A 20,865-nucleotide genomic window follows, 5' to 3' on the forward strand; every position below is an offset into this window, starting at 1 on the left:
TAATTGATACAAAAACAATTTTATTATCTACAAAATAATAAATGTCACTATTATTAAAGTTTATTTTAATTATAATTATGATGTTTTTCCCAAGCTAATAACTGAATTAAAGATGATAAATTAATCACTAATAATTAAATTTAATTTTTTATCACTGATTTAGTTTGCAAAGAGACTTGAATCATAAAAATCTGTTTCTCATATATTCTACGATAACATCAACATTTAATCGCAGACAAATATTTTTCGGATTTTTCCATAAATTCGTAAATCTGTCGCATCATTAATTTTTGAAACAATAAAAATTTCTTTTTGTATTATTATTTTAACACCGTTTTCGGGGTTAAATTTAACACCGAGATAGCGTGGACGCACCGTTTTTTCTTTACAGTGTATAATGATAATAATTGTTATTATTATTATTATTACTATCGCTGTTACTGCGGTCAATTCAACTATTATGATTGTTAAATGAAACGAGGTTAATCAAATATAAAATATTTTAATTTATTTGAATATCGATTTTTTTTTACGTTATATACAAATAATTAAATTAATTTTGAAGTTTGTATAAAATAATTAAATTCTAAATTAATATATCAATTATCCGTTTTCGTTAAAATTTATATCAAATTGTCAAAGCCACATATGCTGGCTATTTATATATTTATCTCTAAAGCTCGAAGTGCCAAGTTTTAAATATTAATTAAATAAAATCGACTTTATCAAGATAGAATATATTTAATTCATAAATAAAATATATATTTACCAATAAAGTAATAAAATATTTTTTCTTAGTAGATATACAATGATTAATTGTAATTAAATTACTCATCGTATGTTTTAAAGGGTTTCGTCGAAAAAAGTTAACCCCCAAGAGTGGTAGTCGTAAATAAAAAAAGGGGATGTGGTAGCAAAAATGGAAGATGGAGAAAAAAAACAAATAAGAGAGGACTTACGAGTTAAACGGTCAAGTAGAGAAGTAATCGAGCGAAAAGGATAAACGCTCCCAATCGAGTTTGTCGTTCAAGTTCTAATGAATTACCCTTGGTAGCTTCGCCAACCTAGTCGTTGGTCGTTTCTCTCAAGTGTCCACTAGTATCATTTTCTCCCGGGTGTTATGACACATCGTTTTCATCCACTAAACTATATACACGCGCGGTCATATACTGTCCATAATTGTTACACTTACTTTACCTGTCTATTAAAAATAAATATATGTCTCTTGTATCATGTTGTAATTAAATAAATTGTCATATAAATTTTAAAATAAAAAAATGTACATGTTAAACGCTCCTGTAATAATTTAAATTTATTAAATGTTACAATTTCTTGTCTTCAATTATATATTTCCACTCAATTAATATACGTAACTTCTCAATCATTTTTTAAGACATGATTTCTTAACTATTAAGAAATCGTTTCTTAAATAATATAAGAAATATTTGTTAAATACTAAAAAATCTTTTTAAATGCTAAGAAATCCTTCTATCAGTGTAAGAGACCCAATACCTGATCGGGTACTAGGTCTTTTACCTTATATATTTTTTAATTTATTTATAATAATTAATTAATTTAACAAATAAAAATAAATTATAACTTTACGATCTGAATATCAAAATTAGTCGACTTAAAATAGCACCAAGCTTATCTATTATTTGAGTATTTTTTTTATAACTGTTTCCTCTTTTTTTTCTTCTACTATTTTAGAGTATTACATAAATTAAAGATAGAGCAGACTTAACGCTTTAGTACTTGAGATGTTTAGTAAATATAATTTATATAAAAAATTGTATCCAAATAATTAAATCATTTTTATTTAAATGCATTGTTTTAAACTCTCTTATGTTCTCATAATGTTCTTAATCAAACTTTAAGTTGTAATTTGTGGTTTTGTTGAGTGTACTGTTACATAAATTCAATATCATTCAAAGTGCGTTACTCGTTTCACTAACAAAATAATTATTCAACTTACATATATACATATACACAATCACAAAAGCAAATACGAATGGACGGTTTGCTGAAGTAAGCGAAACATAAGAGAAAAAGAGTAAACGAGAAAGTGCCAAAGAGTTAACGAGAGTGAGACGAATAGCTGACTTTTGTTAAAGGTGCTCTGTGCAGATGCTGCAAATCATGAGGACAAAACAACCATTCTACTCCCCTGCGTCAAGTTCACTCTGTCGCTCTATTGCTCTACCACTACTACTATTCCCAATACCACTTCTACTACTGCTACTACTACTACTACTACTACCCCTACTACTACTGTTGATGTTGTTGCATAATACAAATGCATACCCTGATGATCAAATAAAATTGACGTTGAAATATATTTTTTACCCTTGAGAAATTAATAAACTTTTAAATAGACATAAAGATATACAACATGTATATGTTCATTTATTTTTATTTAATTTAAATTCAATTTTAATTAAAAGAAATATATGAAGAGTAAAATAACCTTAGCAAACATTAAACAAGTTATGATGCAAGGAGACAAAGAGGTATAAATTTATAGCAAAGTAGCGTTGAGGGTAACCACTACTGACATTGCTGATAAAGTTTGTACAGTCACAAAGTGGATGGTACATAGTGATGTTGAACTGTATATGTTAGCTAGCTATGCGTCAAAGCTACACGATCATCAGAGGCATGTTTTCGTAATGGCTTTTGTGTTTACCAGCTATGCCTTTCTTTGCGTGTCTGTGAATAAAGTTAAAGATGTATAACTCGTATCAAAGGTAAAGAAAGTATAGCAGGCACACTGGCACTTTTGACTCTCATATTGTTTGTGGAAATTAGACCAACAAAATTAAATAAGTCAATTTCAATTATTTTACTTATTAGTTATTATAATTTATGACTTATGACTTTTCTCAGTTAGATCTCTGGATACAGCTTTATCTAAAGTAATATTTATATTTATTTTGCTTGAGTTAATTAATAACAACTACGTATACATTTCATTTATAAGATCAATAATATTTTTCCGCAAACAAATTGCTGAATAAATTAGTGCAGAGAAAAAATTTGTATGAAAATATAAGTGAAGGCTGACGGATAAATAAAAATGATTATGAATGCAGATGGTAGAAAAAATTTCGCATTAAATATTAAACCAAGCGAAAATGTCCATCGTGTCCGTCTCTAATGACAAAAAAAAAAAAAGTATGGTGATTGTTAAAATACATGCATTTATGTCGTATTAAAAAGATGAGTGAAAAAATGAGGTTCATTTTATTACTAATGTTATCTTTATTACTGTCCATTGACTGCTTTTCGTATGAAAACCAAAAAAAAAAAATGTAGATACGAGATAATTTGTTATTGTTAGCAAGAAATTGAATAATTAACGGCCTTTAGAATGAGACAAACTTTTAAAATAAAATTTATATAAAAAGGAACCTTTACTCGAAGAATTATACGATATTTTTAACCTAAAAAATTGTAGAAAAAATAATATGGTAATAGTAACATACCGACAATATGAAATTACAGCGAAAATTACCGAGACAGTACAGAAATTTTTCATCTATATTGAACAGAATTTACAATGTGCATTGTAATTTTTACAAAGCAACAGATTTAATTTTATTTTAGAAATGGTGACTAGCTGCATCTTAATTGATTAGGCTAAATTATAATATTTGGTAAAATATTCGCAAAAATTTAAATAGAAGCAATCAATTAAAAAAAAATTATGTTGAAAAAAAAAATGGGTTAGGACCATTCATTAGCTCAACATACATTCAATCACTTAGTAACAACAAATATAAGCATGTTAATTTTGTAAAATAAATTATAATTTATGTATCTTAATAATCACTATTAACAACAATGAAAACAATCCATCTACTAAATTTATTCAAAATTAAATAAACATTCAAATACAAATCTATTATACTAAAGAAAATTCAAAAGATTTGATAAATACAGAAGCTCGCTTACGCCTCAATACATCACTTAATTCATTCTCACCTACTGTCAGTAATAAAATGAAAAAAAAGTGCCGAACATTTCTGAACAAACTCGAATTTAAAAGATTTTTGATAAAGTTACCATACTGTGCAGCACAAAGTTTCAAAAAAGTTGAAATTTTTGAATTTAAATTGATGAATTTTCTATTGCACTTAGTTTTTTAGTTGTTTTTAATGTAAAAATTAAAATAAAGTAAAAGATTTTTCGATAAGTCAAGAATATTACTATGTAATATAGTAAAAATATTTCTCTTTTAGAGTATATTTTGATAAAATTTTATTAAAAATGACTGAAACAAATAGTATAATTAATTAGCATATCGAATTGTCCTACCGTTACCTTAAAACTGTGGATAATTTTTCGCATATAATTATCTGCATAATATAATAAAATAAAATTAGATAAGTATATTAAATTTACTTTTTATACAGAAATTTGTTACACTTAATAGAATTGAATTACTAACACATGGACAAGAGGAAATAAATTTACAAAGTTTTTTGTACACTGTCAGAATTCACAATGAATCTTTAAATTATATAAATAAAAACGAAGAGCAAAAAATCCCGTTATTTTATTGGGATAGAGCCAGTGTGTGAGATCCAACTCCAAGTGAGTTGTCTACTGTTGAAACGGTGACGCGACAGATCGCGTGTTTATCTGTCGGACGTGTTCCGGAAAAGCGATGCAAGGTAAAGGGAATAAAAAGTCGGTTGTAAAAGACTTTCTGGAGGAAATAAGGGAGGTTATGGTGGTGATAGTTGAAGAGAAATGAAAGAAGACGAATAGAGAAATGAGTTTGGAAATGTAGAAGTAGTTGAGCTAGTTGAGAGGTAAAGGAATGAAGGAAATGTATATAGAGTTACTGAGAAGAGTATATAAGACGGTATCGTTTCTTCTCAATAGAAATAATGTGAACACGCGAGCAAGCCATCGTTCTTTACATCGTATCCTTTTCTTTGTAGTTACTACAACTACAACTATATTTATTTCTTCCACTTTGTTTTAATCGATAATTCAGCAGAACACGCCAAAAGTTCGGTTTTCAAAACTAATATGCTGTGCACTAGCTAGCGTGGCAAATAGTTTGATAATAAAAAACAAAAAACTAAGCTAAGAGTTAAACTGAGGGGAGAGAAGAGAAATTCTGCAGAGAGAATTTTCGCGTACATTGCTGAACTAACAAGGAGATTTAGGATAGAACGATGAAGCGAGACTAGGAAGATTTGTAGCGGCACTGCATCGGTATAGAGACATTGCCAGAATGCACATATAGACAAGTCTATCAGTGCAAGCCCGACAGTTGCAGCAGGCTAACGAAGATCCAAATAGATACGAAACACCAATCGAACTGAAATGTCAAAGGGATTTTAACTATATATATATATATGTATTATATGTTGTCCAATTTCAAATTGAACAATTCTGTCTGTCCTGACGGCTTTATAACGTTACACTAATTTCACGGTTTATCTCACCGACACTCTTGATTATCCTCGCGCTTCGAGCGAATTGTTAATACAATAGAATCAACTATGTAAGCTTACAATTTTGCGTTTAACTCTATTAAAATACATATGTATAGATAAATCGAGTTAATAATAGGTGGGGCTTATTAGAAACACTTGTTGCATCGAAACAAAAATAATAAAATTATTGTTTATATTTTCTACTTTATTTCTTTTTTTTGCATCATTTTAATCGATAATTGATTTTATTTAGACCAGAAGATTGAAGGAAAAAAGTAAAAATAACCAATGATAAAATAAAAAATAAACCAAGACAATTTAATATGAATAGGAACTCCCATAGGCTATGCATAGAATCCAAAACTCAATTTGCTTTACGTTCAACAATTCAACATTTAATTTCGTCTGGATGTCATTTCAGTTTTATATCTGGTTCTGGTTAAAAAATTTATATTTCATCAACAAACATATATATCCTTGATTCTTTATTATTAATATTAATTACTTAAACGAAAATTATTATCAGTATCATATTTTAATATATATATGTATATATATTAATGTTTTAATAAACAAATGTAATAAGGTTCAAGTTCAATAAATTCGTGAGAGTAAAGTAACAAGAATAGATTTGTTTCCTTTGGTTATAATCGCATATCCTTATACTTCCGTTCGTGTTACTATATACAGTAATTTCCTTTTTATTCTCATTAAGACACCCTGAGAATATCTCAAGAAAAAAATTATTAAAAAACCATTTACTATTGCTTTATTATTACGTGTTTAACTTCATATATACCGTTCCACATAATTTTATAATAATTTCTTACCCTGTAAAAAATCTGTGAAGTGAACGCAGATTAAATCCGGAGTGAATGCAGAGTGGATTTTGTTTTTATTTATGTAACCTCGTCGGAGTGAAATTCACTCCGGAGGATGGTTATCATAACGTTATTTTAAACTCCGGATACGAATTAAAATAAAATTCACGTCTTTTCGAAATCACTTAGCTGAAAAAAAAATCCTTTTTTTCTCCACATGCGGATTGATTTTTTTTAATCTTCTGAAACTCCGAGAAACGGAGTGAATTCATATTTTAATAAAATTTATGTTCACTACCGATTTTTGTACAGTATACTTTTTGTAATCCGAAGTTAAATTGAATTTTTTTTTTTTTAAATTAAAAAATGACATTTTTGGCTTTTTTTTAAATTGATTTTAAGACATACGATTCTATATAAAGAATATATAGACGTACAAATGATGGCCTCTACTGGATTGTAACATAGAAAATTACAAGGAAAGTTATTAAAACTTGATATCGAACTTCAGTATGTACATGCACACACACACTAACACTGTATGAAGTTTCTTTAAGTCTTTAGACTAATCGAGAAAATATTACGGAACATAAAGTCAGATGAAAAGGACGCTACACATCACTTTATGATTGGATTACTTTCACAACTTGTGCGTTATTAAATATATATATATAGCATGAATAAACATAAAACAAACTGCAGATTACTATTTGATCTATAAAAACAAATCAACCCTGTATTATAATCTTGTACATAAATATATATATAGAAATACACATATATGTAGAGAGTGAGAAAGAGATAATTTTCATAAATTAAAAGACGACGGGATATTAAATTACGTTTCACGATCCTATTTGAATGGCTTGTTCTCTTGACCCACCAACCCTTTAACAAACACGTAATCAATGCCAATAGCAGGATATTATGCGGGCGTATAGGTTCATGTTTCAATTAAAATTGAAAATAAAGAAAAAGCTTGAATTAAATGATACATTTTTTTTGCACTATTTTTTAACAGAGATTCAATTGACAATTATTAATAACAATCCATTTTATAAAATAATCAAATTTTTTTTTTTATCTCTTGATTATAAAATTCAATGTGTTAAGAATATTGTGTTGTTTAATATAGAGGCATAAACATAATACACTGTAAAAAAATCGGCCCATTAAAATAAACTCGTACCGGTGTTGTAGTTATAATTAGCGGTGTTATTAGACTGGTGTTAAAACGGTGTAAGGGTAACAGTCCGAAGGTGTGAGCATAAGCGTTTTAAGCTCTACTCTCTAAAACTAAATTAGTGAAAATTTCACTAATTGAAATAGTGGTCTTGACATTCACTACAAAATTAGTGATTTTGAATTAGATTCACTAATTCATTAGTGATTCCCCGGATTCTCTACAGTGATTACTAGTGGCGCCTCACTTAAGAATTTTTTATTCTATCATTGAATTATCAAGTTCAGGATAAAATTAATTACGATAAGTTTTAAATACAAGTGAACAGTATTAATTCAGGTAAGTTATTAAAAAAAAAAACTAATATTGTTACTAAATAATACATCTTGTTATTTGTTAATAGCTTAATATATTTACTCTAACTTTTTTTACTGAACCTTAATCAAAACCACAATTGAAAATAGATTAAGGTTATGCATTATAATTATGATATAAATATTTACCATACTAAAGTAATTTATTTGTTAATTAAATTGATTAAGTTGCTAAAAAAATTTTATTATTAATTACCAATAATAATAATAATAATAATAGAAATTAAATGATGTAAATCAAGAAGATGAGTAGTATTTTTTAAATTAATCAATTGACAAAATAACAACCAAAAGTAAATTGTAGGCATAAATTGAAAATATTTAATTGTTATTTATCATATTAATTCTAATTGTATTTTTTTTGCAGATTCCTAAAATAAAATTATTTACATGAATAAATAAAATATATGTGATGGACTTCTCATCGTTGAGTGTAAATGAACTGATTACACAATTACAGTCGATAATTGACGATCAAGAAATCCTAAAAACTTTCGAAGGTATGACCATGGCAATTTAAATTCTAATATACATAAAATTATATAATTCATTATATATAATAATTCATTATTCACTTTTATTTGTCAAAATATTTGATAAAAGTGTGTGTTTTATATTTGCAACTTTTTTGAAAGTTAAGAAACTTTAATTAGATTATAAAAATACCAGTCAAAAAACACTGAAAAAATGTTTAAATACAAATAAAAACAATTATTTGGAAAGTATTTCATACAGATACTTGAAATTTATGAGTATATATGAATATATATTGAGCCGGTTCAAACAAGTCATCTATTTTTATTTTTAAGGACACATTCCAAAATTTTAGTAGCATAACAATGACCACAGTTAAAATTTGAGCCCATAATGTTAATAGTAAGTACTCCCTGTTTGCGATTTTCTACTTGTCATTTAAATAACATGGGAAAAAAAAAAATTTGAACTTTGGAATTTTATACCTCGGTAATGGCACATTGTACAAATAATTTCGTAGAGAAATAAACGCTCTATAAAAAAAAAGTCTAATATTATTTCATGATAAATCAATCTTGTCAAAAATTATTGGAGCTTGAAGTCAAATTTATTGTAAATTTTAAGATTTATCTACTTTTCCGGCGAAACTATCATACTTATCACAAAATGTCATAAGATCTTTTTTGTGGACAATTTTATTCCTTACAAATGATCTCTAATAAAGTTTTTTCCATTCCTCATAACTTTTCAGGTATTTCCATTTTAACGCTGAGCTCTTAAAAAAATAGTGTTCTGATCGATTGCAAGAGCTGGAGATTAAAATGAAAATAACTTGAGAACAACGCGAAATTTTTAAAAACTTTGTCAGAGATAATTTGTAAAGAATAAAATTGGCTAAAAAAAAACCTATCAAATTTTGTGATAAGTCTGATAGTTTCGCCGGAAAAGTAAAAAGATCTCGAAATTTACTATAAATTTAAGTTCATGCTCCAATTACTTTCGAACAGATAAATTTATCAAAAAATGATAAGATACTTTTTTTTTTTAGATCATTTGATTTCCTAAGAAATTATATCCTCAGCTCATCTGTACAATAAGCTATTGCCGAGGTATAAAATTCTAAACTTCAAATATTTTTTCCCCGTGTTATTCAAATGGGAAACAGAAAATCATGATGAGCCACCTGTTCATATCATTTATTATTATTATTATTTTTAATTAATATTTATTTTTTAACAGATTTCTGTTAAAAATAATTAATTTGTCTAAATTTTTCGGCATTTTAAATTGATTTGTTTGCAATTTTTACATCTTTAAATGATAAAATAATATATTTTAAGATCAAGAAAGCTTCATTGTTAGATACTTAGATATTTGATGTCCTTTATTGAAATGAACAATTATACGTTTTCAGGCTCTTTTTTTTATAGATCTTAATTAAAATATTAAACATGCAGTCATTAAATTGTTCACTTTGTAACCAAAAAATCCCAGGAGCATTGAACGGCTTGAGCCGGCATCTTGTAAATGATCATGGGTTATCACTTAAACGGGGAATGGGGGATTCTGGTTTTCGATGTGGCCAAAATGGTTGTCAGAGTCGATTTTATCATTTTTATACTCTGAGAGACCATATAAATAAACACCATTTGAACAATAATTATGGTGAAGTTTTACCAGAAAATAATGAAATTAATATTAATATTCAGTGTCAGAGAATTGACGATGTTGGTATTAACAATCACGATAATAATTATGATATAGATAACGATTATCAAGATGACGAAGAGCCATTGATTCCCGATGATAACGATGATAATGTGATGAACTTTGATTTACGAAAATATGTAATTCAAATGGTTGCTAAATTTCAATGCAAACCTTCAATGACAACAAGTTTATTAGTTGAACTTCTGGATGAGTGTGAGCAACTTTTGTTTCATACTCGTGATTACTTGAAACAGAAGGTGGAACAATTTTTTAATACGCGACAACTACACGATGATGAAGCTAAGGATGTGCTCAAAGCATTTGCATTTGATAGCCCTTTTGACGGACTTAAAACTTTAAATGGCCAAATCGAATTATTGAAACAGCATTGTCACTACATAGAGCCAATTGAGGTCCCTCTTGGATATAGGATAGACAGTATTCTTGATAAAAGTACTGGAACTTATATGCCTAAACAGGTCCTGGAAACTTGTCAATATGTACCGGTTATTCCGACTTTGACTCTGGTTATGTCCAGTCCAGAAATACGAAAGGCTGTGGAGTCTGAAAAAAAATCTCCCGACGATATTTTAGCTTCATTTGTTGACGGAGAATACTTTGAGATTCATCCATTGTTTTCACGATATCCTCATGCTTTGAGATTACAAATATACTATGATGAGTTGGAAACTGTCAATCCTTTAGGCTCCAAAACTGGCGTCCATAAACTTGGTATATTTTACTATACCATTCAGAATTTACCACCTCAAATAAATTCCGAATTAAGTTCCATACATGTCCTTGTAATGTGTTCTGACGCAGATGCAAAGAAATACGGATTTAAAAAAATACTTGCTCCATTTTTCGAAGAATTACGTCACTTAGAGAGTGATGATGGTATATCCATTGAAACAACTGAAGGAGAATTTGTTCTTCGTGCTTCTATCGCAGCATTTTGTGGGGATGGATTGGCCGTTCATGATGTCTTTAATTTTCTTGCTCCATCAGCAAATCATTTTTGTCGGATGTGTATGTATAGCAGAAATGATTTACATTCTGGAAGTTTAGAGCTTGGTCAGAAGCGAAGTAAAGAACTCTATGATCAACATATAACATTCCTTAGACAAAATAATTTTTCAGCTGAATCAAAATCAGAAACTGGCCTTCGAGGAGAATGCTGCTTACATGAGTCCCGATATTTTCATGTCTCTGATAATAAAGTTTTTGACGTGATGCATGATTTGTTGTGCGGTATATGTCCTATGATAATCAAATTGGTGTTAAATGAATATATTTTAGTTCAGAAAAAATTTAACTGTGCATATTTTAATGGAAAAATTATGTCCTTTCAATATGGATTTATTGAAATGACAAATAAACCTTCTGCAAATTTTACTGATGGAATGCTTCGTAAAAGTGAACATACATTAAGCCAAAAAGCTATGCAAATCTGGTGTCTGATTCGAGCTTTTCCATTTTTGGTGGCAGATAAAATTCCTCTAGGAGATAAACATATGGCACTTATATTAAATTTATTAAAAATAATGGAGATTATATTTGCTCCCAAAATTAATAGTCGTTATTTGAGGAGCCTACAGAATCTAATTACCAATTTTCATACTAATTTCCTCATATTGTTTCCAAATGTAAATCCTATAAATAAGTTTCATCATATGGGTCATTATGTAGAATGTATCCGATGGATGGGACCTTTGATAAACCGTTGGTGCATGAGGTATGAAGCAAAACATGGTGGCATTAGACTTCGTGCTCAAAATGTTCACAACTTTAAAAATTTACCTAAAACGCTAATAAGACTATGTCAGTGTAGTCAGAGCGCTAAGTGGGGTGCAGCTGACGTGAAAATTAATCGATTTATGGCGTCTAACGGAGATATTGTTGCAGTTGAAGATACAGCAAGTAGAGAATCTCTCCATTCTTTAGATTATATTGATACTGATGAAGTATTTCGTTGTAATTCTGTAAAAGTCAATGGGGTTGACTTTCGAGTTGGCTTGTATGTATGCTTAGAAACTTCAATTACTAGAGAAGATAATTTATGTCTGTTTGGATGTATTCAAGAAATTATTGTTTTAAGAAACAGCGATGTACATTTCTTAGTTTCAGTTTGTATAACAACTGAATTTGATACGAATTTAAATGCTTACCACATTGAGTCCAATGACAATGACGATGATCCAGGTCTTTTTATTGAAACATGTAAACTTCCGTACTTTAAACCATTCTGTTGTTGGACGAAACCAGAATCAAATGACTTATATATTAGTCTTCGTCATATATTGTTATGACGTATCATTCCCAATACTTTGCCATCACTTTGTGGTGAGAATTAATTAATTTTTTTTTCTATTTTTTTTTCTATTTTTTTTCCACATCACCTCTCAACTAAGCTCGTTTTACCAAGCTTTCTACTTGTGATTTTTTTAAAAATATTAATTTTTATTTTAAAAATACATAATTAATATAAATCTATTAATTTTTAATATAATTTACTTCAATTATGCGTTTTAATTAATAAAACTATGAATATGATTCACAAATATATTCATTTTCGCTTATTGCTTAACTATTATTTATGATTTTAATTTTTATGCTTAAACGTCATACTGATATTAATATTTTTTAGATGAAGGTATTGATGGGGCAGTATTTTTGGATCTATCGGAAAAAGATCTCATCGGCTTAAATATAAAAATGGGACCAAGAAAACGTATTCTAAAATTTATTGAATCAGTAAATCTAAAAAAAAATATAGATGGATCATATATTATTGAAGATGATGGATTGTTGACAAAAACTACCGAAATTAATTTTGAAAAATCTACTACTTTTATTCAAGGACATCCATTGAATATGCCTTCTTGCTCTAAACAGACTCCTACTTTGTCTTTTATAAATGTAAAATCGTCATCGGATTCCTCCAATCTTAGCTCAGTCGTGGTTCAGAAATCACCACATACATTCTCAGTAATACTTTTTACTTCATTTCAGTAGCTTGTAAAAAAGATCAATTATAATTAACGATCTATATAATTATTTATTGATTAAATTTTATGTACACAGCGGTTTGGCACAATCAAAAATACTTTGCTCAATCATCCTCAGGGTAAATCAATATTAGAATCAATTCAAGACTCATGGAGCGAAGAAAATCGTAAATCATTAATACGGATAGTGGTCGCTGAGTTGATTAAAGCTCAAGATAGTCAGTAAGTGAATGATATTATTTGTGTGTCACAAGTTTTAATATATTTTTTACTATAAACACTTAAACATAATTTAAGTTACCCGCCAAAAGAAGCTAAATTCGCCCTCGCCAAGGCAATAACAAGCGAATTCCCTCGACTGAAAGATACTAAACTTAATGTAGGATATGTAAGTATGTTTTTATATTTAATAAAATGCATACATTTTTACTTATAGGTATATTATTTTCAGGAGCACTATTATAATGAGACATCAACAAATAATCGAGGTTTTATAGAAAACCGCTTGATAACAATCAGAAAAACTTTGAGCCCTTCGAAAAAAAAATACAAAACAAGTCAACAAAATAAAAATACACATGTATCTACAAGCAGTTCTGATAACCAGTTACCTGAAGAATTGATCAGAGAAATGGTGAATATTCTAACAATATTTATATGCATCTTTCACAAGTTTCAATTGCATAATTATTTCAAATTTTTTGTTTTATCTTTCATAGATTTCATCAATGAAATTAAAGATGCCCACAGAGATCAATAAAAAGCAAATAATATCGTACTTAAAAGACACCAGAAACTTTCGACGAGACTGGATACGTTCTACTAATCCTAGTATAACCGAAATCTTTGAAATGTATCCAAGGCTGATAGATTACAATGGCGAAATGGTAAGATTATTCTTAGAATGATATTTCGGGAAAAATCAATTGAAATTTTATATAGTGTAATTACAATGTAATATAGATGCCATTTTTATATTTTAATTTTAAATTGATATCATTACATCTTTTGATTTATTACAATTTGATGATCTGCTACTTTTAAAGTTAAATATACGTAGATAAAGTTAGATCTTCACAAATCTATGTAGAGCTACATTATAAAAAATTAGATCTATGCAGATCTAATTAAAATATCAAAGTTAGATTTATGTAGAGACGATTTTTTTCTTGTAATTTTAAAACAATTATCATTAATTTTTTTGTTTAGATAAATTTGGAATTTGAAGCATTATTTCCGAAGCAAGCAGATAATTTTTTATCAAAATTCCCAACTATTTATACTCCAAAAATCCTGGCCTATACAAAAAAATATCGACCAGTTTTGTACAAAGCATCTTCTTATATTGGAGACAGTAAGTAAATGATGATTTATAATTTTGTTCTCATGCACTAATTCGTGGTTTATTATTTATATTATTATTATTATTATTATTATTATTATTATTATTATTATTATTATTATTACTATTGTTATAATTATTTTAACTTCTTAATCATCAAATGATTAATGGTATTTCTTTACTCGGATACAAATATTTTACTTAAAAAACCATCGGACTGTATTGATTTTTATATTTTGTTATAATGCTATAGACGATCTACGAGCTTTATTAGTTCTTGTTGAGCTGCTTCCCGTATGCAATTCGGTGAAAACGCCGAAAGGGAAAGGAAAAGGAAAAGGAAAGGGAAGAAAGAGGCAAGTCAATGAGGACAATGAAAAAGAGGAACCGTTAAAACTAGATTTTCCGAATCAGTATTTACTTAGACTTGAACCAGTGTGTATTTTTTCTTGACAACATTAATCTTTCTAATACTTTGTTATGATAATAATTTAAATGATCTTATATTGATTTTCATTTCTAGGAAGGTACTAATTTAGACCAGTTAGTAAGCAGTGTTACTGCACAAAGTAAAATGAGCGTTCAACCTTATTTAGTGGCTGTAAGTGGACAGTCTCGTGACTGCACTTTTATCAACGGAGATGGGTGGTTCATCAGTGTAAAAGATAAAGGCAATCGGGTCATAAGTTTTGACGTCTTATACAAAATATTTTACGTTTTAAACGTCGAGTACCCTCACAGTCTCCGTAATTTTTATAATTTTATGGACTTCTACGTATATGGAATGGACGTGCACCCGTACAGTGTGGTATCTTCTGTCCACGTAAATATAATAAATATTAACATAAATGATGGTTCTGAAGATGATGACGATAACAGCTGTGTTTCAGTTAATTAAGTTTTTTAATTATTGATTTTATAAATCTCTTTGTGTTTTATAACTATTTTTAATTTTTTTATAACCAAAGTGTATTATTTAATGTAACTTATATGTATGTTCTTGCTGAAATAATTATCTAAATAAAAATTTTGATACAACATTATTAGCAAAAATACAATATTTTTCCAAATAAATCCTCATTAACAAGTGAATTAGTCCATTTTTGACTAATTCAATTAGTGAAATTTTCACTAATTCAATTAGTGAAATTTTCACTAATTCTATATGTGGTTATTTTTACTAATTCAAAAAGTGAATAGTCACTAATTCATAGTCGTATACTTTGGACAATTTAGATTAGTGAATATTCACAAGTAATTAGTGATTTTTCACTAATTTAGTTTTAGAGAGTACAGAACAGAAAAAAATGATGGAAATTTTTGTTGAATTTACGGAGAAATTTTAACAACGTTTTCGGGGTTAAATTTAAAGCCGATAATTTTAACAACGAAATAGCGTGGACTCACACCGGCCTTTTTTTCGCAATGTATATGTAAATGAATGGTCTGAGTTTATGTTTAACAAAAATGTCAGGAGTAATGTAGGTGAAATTTTTTCAGACTACAATGACTTGTTGGAGTTTTTTTTTTCGTAATGAACTGAGTTTTAACATTAATATCCTCGGGCAGGAAATACGTTTGTGTAAAAATATTTGTTTTCTCAAACGTCAAAAAATGTAATAAAATATTTTTGTTAACGATTTAAATGAAACAAAGTATGGTATTTATATTGCGTATGGTATGCGTTGGATTATAACAATACAAAAAATTGTGTTTACTCGAGGGAATCAAATTATATTATACGCAGACGTATTATTTGAATACTTGAGTGATTGAAATGTAAATATTTTACTCGTCACTCGTGACTAATGGATTTTAGTTAATTAATGTATAATATATTAAATGTACGCAGACAATATAGTGTATGTATATTTTAAATTGTTTTGCCTCTAATTGAATAATTAAAACTTGAAAAATGTATAACTTTAAAAATTAAAAAAAGTTTTTATTTATTATTCAACAATAGAATAAAGATAATGCTTCTGTTATTTTCTTCGTTGCATTGAATCTGTGAAACAATTATTTACTAGGTCACTATATATATTGTATGACGTCTGAGAAAAGTTTATAGTTCATAGGATTTACAGTTGCATTGTACATTTATGAAAGAGTTTATAATTAAATAGTTAACGGACGAATAACGTAATATAAAATTACTTCAATACAAATGTAAATTTTGTTAAATAAGAATTTTATTTCAAACTCTTTCTATACGCATTACTAAACAAAGTTTAATTGTACTTTGTCTTTTATGAAAGTAAAAATAAATTTTGTTTTCTTACATACTTTTTCGTAGAAACATTAAATAATTTTGAATTAACAATAAAAATATACTTTAAAAATCTAACGAAGCTTTATTATTTCATAATAAAGTGTATTAATTATTATTTTATATATGTAAAAATTATAAATTCAATTATCGATTGACTTATAAATATCAAATCTTAAATTTGTGTATCTGTCATGTATCATTTTTTTTTTTTTTTTCAAATCAATCGCTTTCGTTTTTATATAAATCGGCATATTTCATTTTAAGACTTCAACACCAATACGGTTACTTGTCCTCGGTAGAAAATCGAAATAATAAAAACAAATCGTGAGAAATAAGATAATGGCTTTGGTAAAATACACCGGCGACTTGATCTTCATGAGAATAATGATTTTCAGTAGGATTCTGTTCAACAAAATTCTGGAGTTAAAAAAAAAAAGAAGTCGATTCATCGCGTTTTTTGAGATTCATCATATAAACATACATACAGAAGAAGTGACATCATCCACGTACACAAAAATAATCATTCGATGTGACCATTATGAAAATTTTTTTATATCAGTATAACTTATATACACACCTTGGACAGTGTAAGTCTGACTGCATTCTATAGATACAATATGAATAAGAGAAGTAGCGGGAAAAAGAGCCACGCTTACCATTGAAACGGAAATAAAAGAGTAAAAAAAAAATGATAATAATGATAATATAATAATAATAAAAATAAGGAACGAGAGCCATGAGCAGAATAAAACGAGAATAGAGCGAATCTGCATGAGAAGAGATCTAGAGAACACCTCAAGCTCCGTTGGCATCTCTATCTCTTATTTTCATTCGACATACACACCCGTACTTATTTTATGCTAGACTATATGTATGTGGGAAAAAGATCTGAATCGTGTATTCTGTCTCACGCGTATTCTTTTCTATACATACACATTACATACATATATACCTGCGTTAGAAAATATCACACGTTGTTCTATCAACGTCGAGTATTTTTCCAGGTTCTATAAAACAAAGAACGCGGGAGCATAATAATAGATGAAAGAGTAAAAAGGACCGAAGGAGATCGATATGGAGTAGAGTAGGTGGTTGAGTGGCCCACTCTATACACTTATATATCTTTCTCAACATTTGCTTTCTTTTTTTCTGTTTACATTTTTTTGGTTTTTATATTTTACTTAAACAGTGCTCACATATATATGTATAGTACGACTACTTTATAAAACTTCAACTACGTCTACATCTACGTTTACATTTACGTCCAAGTCTAAATAGAATCGAGTGTACGAGTGAAAAATAAAAATTTGTCAGCAGCAGTTCTGAAGAATATTTGGCGAGTAGAGTAGATAGAGGTAAAGCAAAGACTCTTCACTACGTGGTAATAAATATTAAATGAGCAGTAGTAAGCACTCTTTTGAAAATCTATGAAAGAAATTACGAGTGTTGCCTTTTTTTCCTACTTATGGCTTAATATCTTTTCTACAGTCTTTTCACTTACATAAATTATATACACCTTTACATAATGCGTATTTTTCATTTCTTTTTTCCTCTCCTTTAAACTTATTTCTTTTTTTTTTTTTTTGTGACGTAATATAATTTTATTGGATAGTATACTCTGGTTGAATTTCATTTTAGATGAGCTTTAGCGTAATAAGCTTCAGTTTCAAATGTATCACTGTTGAATTTTGAAAGCAAAAGATATATATATATATATATATATATATATATATATATATATATATATATATATATATATATATGTAAGAGAGTTTATGTTGGCAGCAGACATGACTTTAATCCCAATTTAAAGTGACATAGTCGTAGCAGTGACTTTTACTCGGGTATCATTTTCAAAGTGCACCATTTATAGGACAAAATTCCTGGATAGAAAATATATATTGATTGAAATGAAAATTGATTAATAAAGCATAAAAATGATACTGAGCTTGAAGAAGTTATCAAATAATATGTTAAGTAAATACTTGGAAATTACCTTGGAATTTCGATAGACTGTGTACTACATTAACAGGATCGAGGGAGTTTGTTGTCTGTCGAGTAATACAGAAACACAAGACTACATACTGGTAGCTTTATTACACATGCAAGTTTTCACATGCATGATGTATAATTTACACTAGATCAACTGTATCTTCGAGCTACTTTGATATAATTTGCATGCATTTTATTATTTTTCTATGCTTCATATATTTTACAATAATATTTTTAATCAATTTCTTAGTTTTAAGCGTTGTAACATTATTTGTTATTATTGTAAATACTATTTCATAAATTTTTATACTTTTTTTAAGTTCATATAGTTATTGAAAATAACCAAAAAATCAATTTTTATTTTCAAAAAAATTATTTTATGCTTAAACAAAAAGAAATTAAATGTTAATTGCGTTATGGTAACACGCGATATACATTTACAGTGTTATCTTTACATATTTTACGAAATAAAAATTTCATCTCACGATACCCATATTTATTTATGTATGTGTGTATGTATATATAGATATTTTTTTTTTTCCTGTAATAACCGTACCGACCTTGCGATTTAATGTTTGAATTTTAACATATGTATAAAAAAAGGAAATTTACGAAAACAGAATTTAAAAAAAAAAATGAAAAGAGAAGGAGATAAGTAAATAAAAAACAACAGCCACCGGAAATCACTCCCGAGCGAATAATTATATTTCACGAATCAGTTATTTATGTGTCCATATATACACAGTTTGATAATAAAACAGTACGGAAGCCGGTCGAGCAACTTCCCACGTTTCAACTTAATTCTCTCTCTTTCTTTACTTCTCCATCTTCTTGTCTGATGTTCTTGGGGCCCCGTCATCGTCCGTTGCTAATCGACGAAATCTAAGAAAATAATCCAGCCGTAACAACTCCTCATTCATTTACTATATCTCAAATTATTCACCTTTAATCCGAAAATTTTACAACCGTTCTCTATTAATTACATTATTCATATAAAACACGAATTTAAAACAAAAATTATGTATTTAAAGTTAATTTTAAAAAATCAAGTGACATTTAAATAGCATTATTTTCATTGTCACTCAATTAAAAAAAAAAATACACAAAATTTTATATAAAAAATAACTTTATCTACGGATAATTGATTTCCAATTATCCGTAGATTGAATCATAATTGAAATTAAAAGGCTTTTTATATGAACAAAAAAAAAAAAAAAAAAAAAAGCACTGGATACTTTTGACGGTATCAAATTACTTTCATTCATGTTTACCAACAGCTGGACTGTGTGTACTTTAGTGAGAAGCCATACAGCATTCACCCACGTACATAAACTCCTCAGATCAAATTCAACACTTCCTTTTTCTCTCGTTTCCTCATATGGTTTGGCTAATTTAACATTTTTTACTATCCTATAAATTCGTATGACGGTTAATTTAATTTAATTTAAATCTTATTTAATTAGTATAAAAATATTACCAAACCTATGCATAAATATTCATTTATAATAGTTATAATAATAATGAAAAAGTAAAATAAAATAAAAAGTTTCTCCTCATTAAACGTTTTAAATTAAAAATAAGATAAAATAATATAACTCATGCTAATCGATTGCTGAGAATTTTAAAACCATCGTATAGTTATGACTTCCACGAATGATTAATTTAAGCATTAATTTTTTTTCATTATTACCATTATTTTTATTTATAATTTATTTTTTTTAGTATTGAGCATTAAATGAATAAAATTGAAGGCTGCGTATACGTATAATTTCCATGCGGGTTTCTCGTCATTCATGTCTCCCGCGATATGTTCGTGTCTCTCGATGATTACCCCCCGTATATATGTGTATATGCATATACATATATATAAATACGTATCTCAAGTTCTCTGACATTATTCAAGTCCACCGTTAACAAAGTCTTGCACTCTTCTCTTTATACACAGCATCAACAGCTTCAGTTAAACCGGTTTTGTCTACAGCTTCTCATCATCAAAATAAGAAAGAGATCAAGAGTAAGAGAGTGAGTAAGAATATTAAGTCCGATCGTGGCTTTACACTCGGATGCTTCCATTTACCTTCCTCTTCACTTCGCCCTTCTCACTTAAATTCCCCTTCTCATCCCCTTCTTATCCAATACGAAAACCCCTTTGGTTCTCTTCATCTCGCTCATTCTCACCAACTCCATGGCCTCACTCCTACAGCATACCATAGCAAGCACAGCATCGTCAACCTGC

The 20,865-nt window shown here is 28.2% G+C and overlaps 2 protein-coding genes across 10 annotated transcripts in view; one reads left to right on the forward strand and one right to left on the reverse strand.

Moving 5' to 3' along the window:
- LOC130666475 (nephrin-like) overlaps nucleotides 1-20,865 on the reverse strand; it is a 178,988-nt gene that overhangs the window by 88,460 nt on the left and 69,663 nt on the right. The window lies entirely within an intron of this gene.
- On the forward strand, nucleotides 7,687-15,396 carry LOC130666477 (uncharacterized). Of its 5 annotated transcripts, XM_057467502.1 has the most exons (10): nucleotides 7,687-7,796; nucleotides 8,199-8,331; nucleotides 12,663-13,003; nucleotides 13,100-13,245; nucleotides 13,321-13,411; nucleotides 13,475-13,657; nucleotides 13,743-13,910; nucleotides 14,233-14,377; nucleotides 14,619-14,800; nucleotides 14,889-15,396. In XM_057467502.1, exons 2-10 carry the CDS (start codon nucleotides 8,244-8,246, stop codon nucleotides 15,261-15,263), a joined length of 1,719 nt encoding a protein of 572 aa, XP_057323485.1. In that variant the 5' UTR covers nucleotides 7,687-7,796; nucleotides 8,199-8,243; the 3' UTR covers nucleotides 15,264-15,396. The 5 variants fall into 5 exon arrangements, with proteins under 5 accessions (XP_057323485.1, XP_057323484.1, XP_057323483.1 ...); XM_057467503.1 differs by lacking the exons at nucleotides 7,687-7,796; nucleotides 8,199-8,331 and adding an exon at nucleotides 12,218-12,358; XM_057467501.1 differs by lacking the exons at nucleotides 13,100-13,245; nucleotides 13,321-13,411; nucleotides 13,475-13,657; ... (2 more) ...; nucleotides 14,619-14,800; nucleotides 14,889-15,396 and adding an exon at nucleotides 10,070-12,358 and having other exon boundaries at nucleotides 12,663-12,800.

The sequence above is a fragment of the Microplitis mediator genome, chromosome 4 (assembly GCF_029852145.1).
Source record: "Microplitis mediator isolate UGA2020A chromosome 4, iyMicMedi2.1, whole genome shotgun sequence".
Classification (NCBI taxonomy): domain Eukaryota; kingdom Metazoa; phylum Arthropoda; class Insecta; order Hymenoptera; family Braconidae; genus Microplitis; species Microplitis mediator.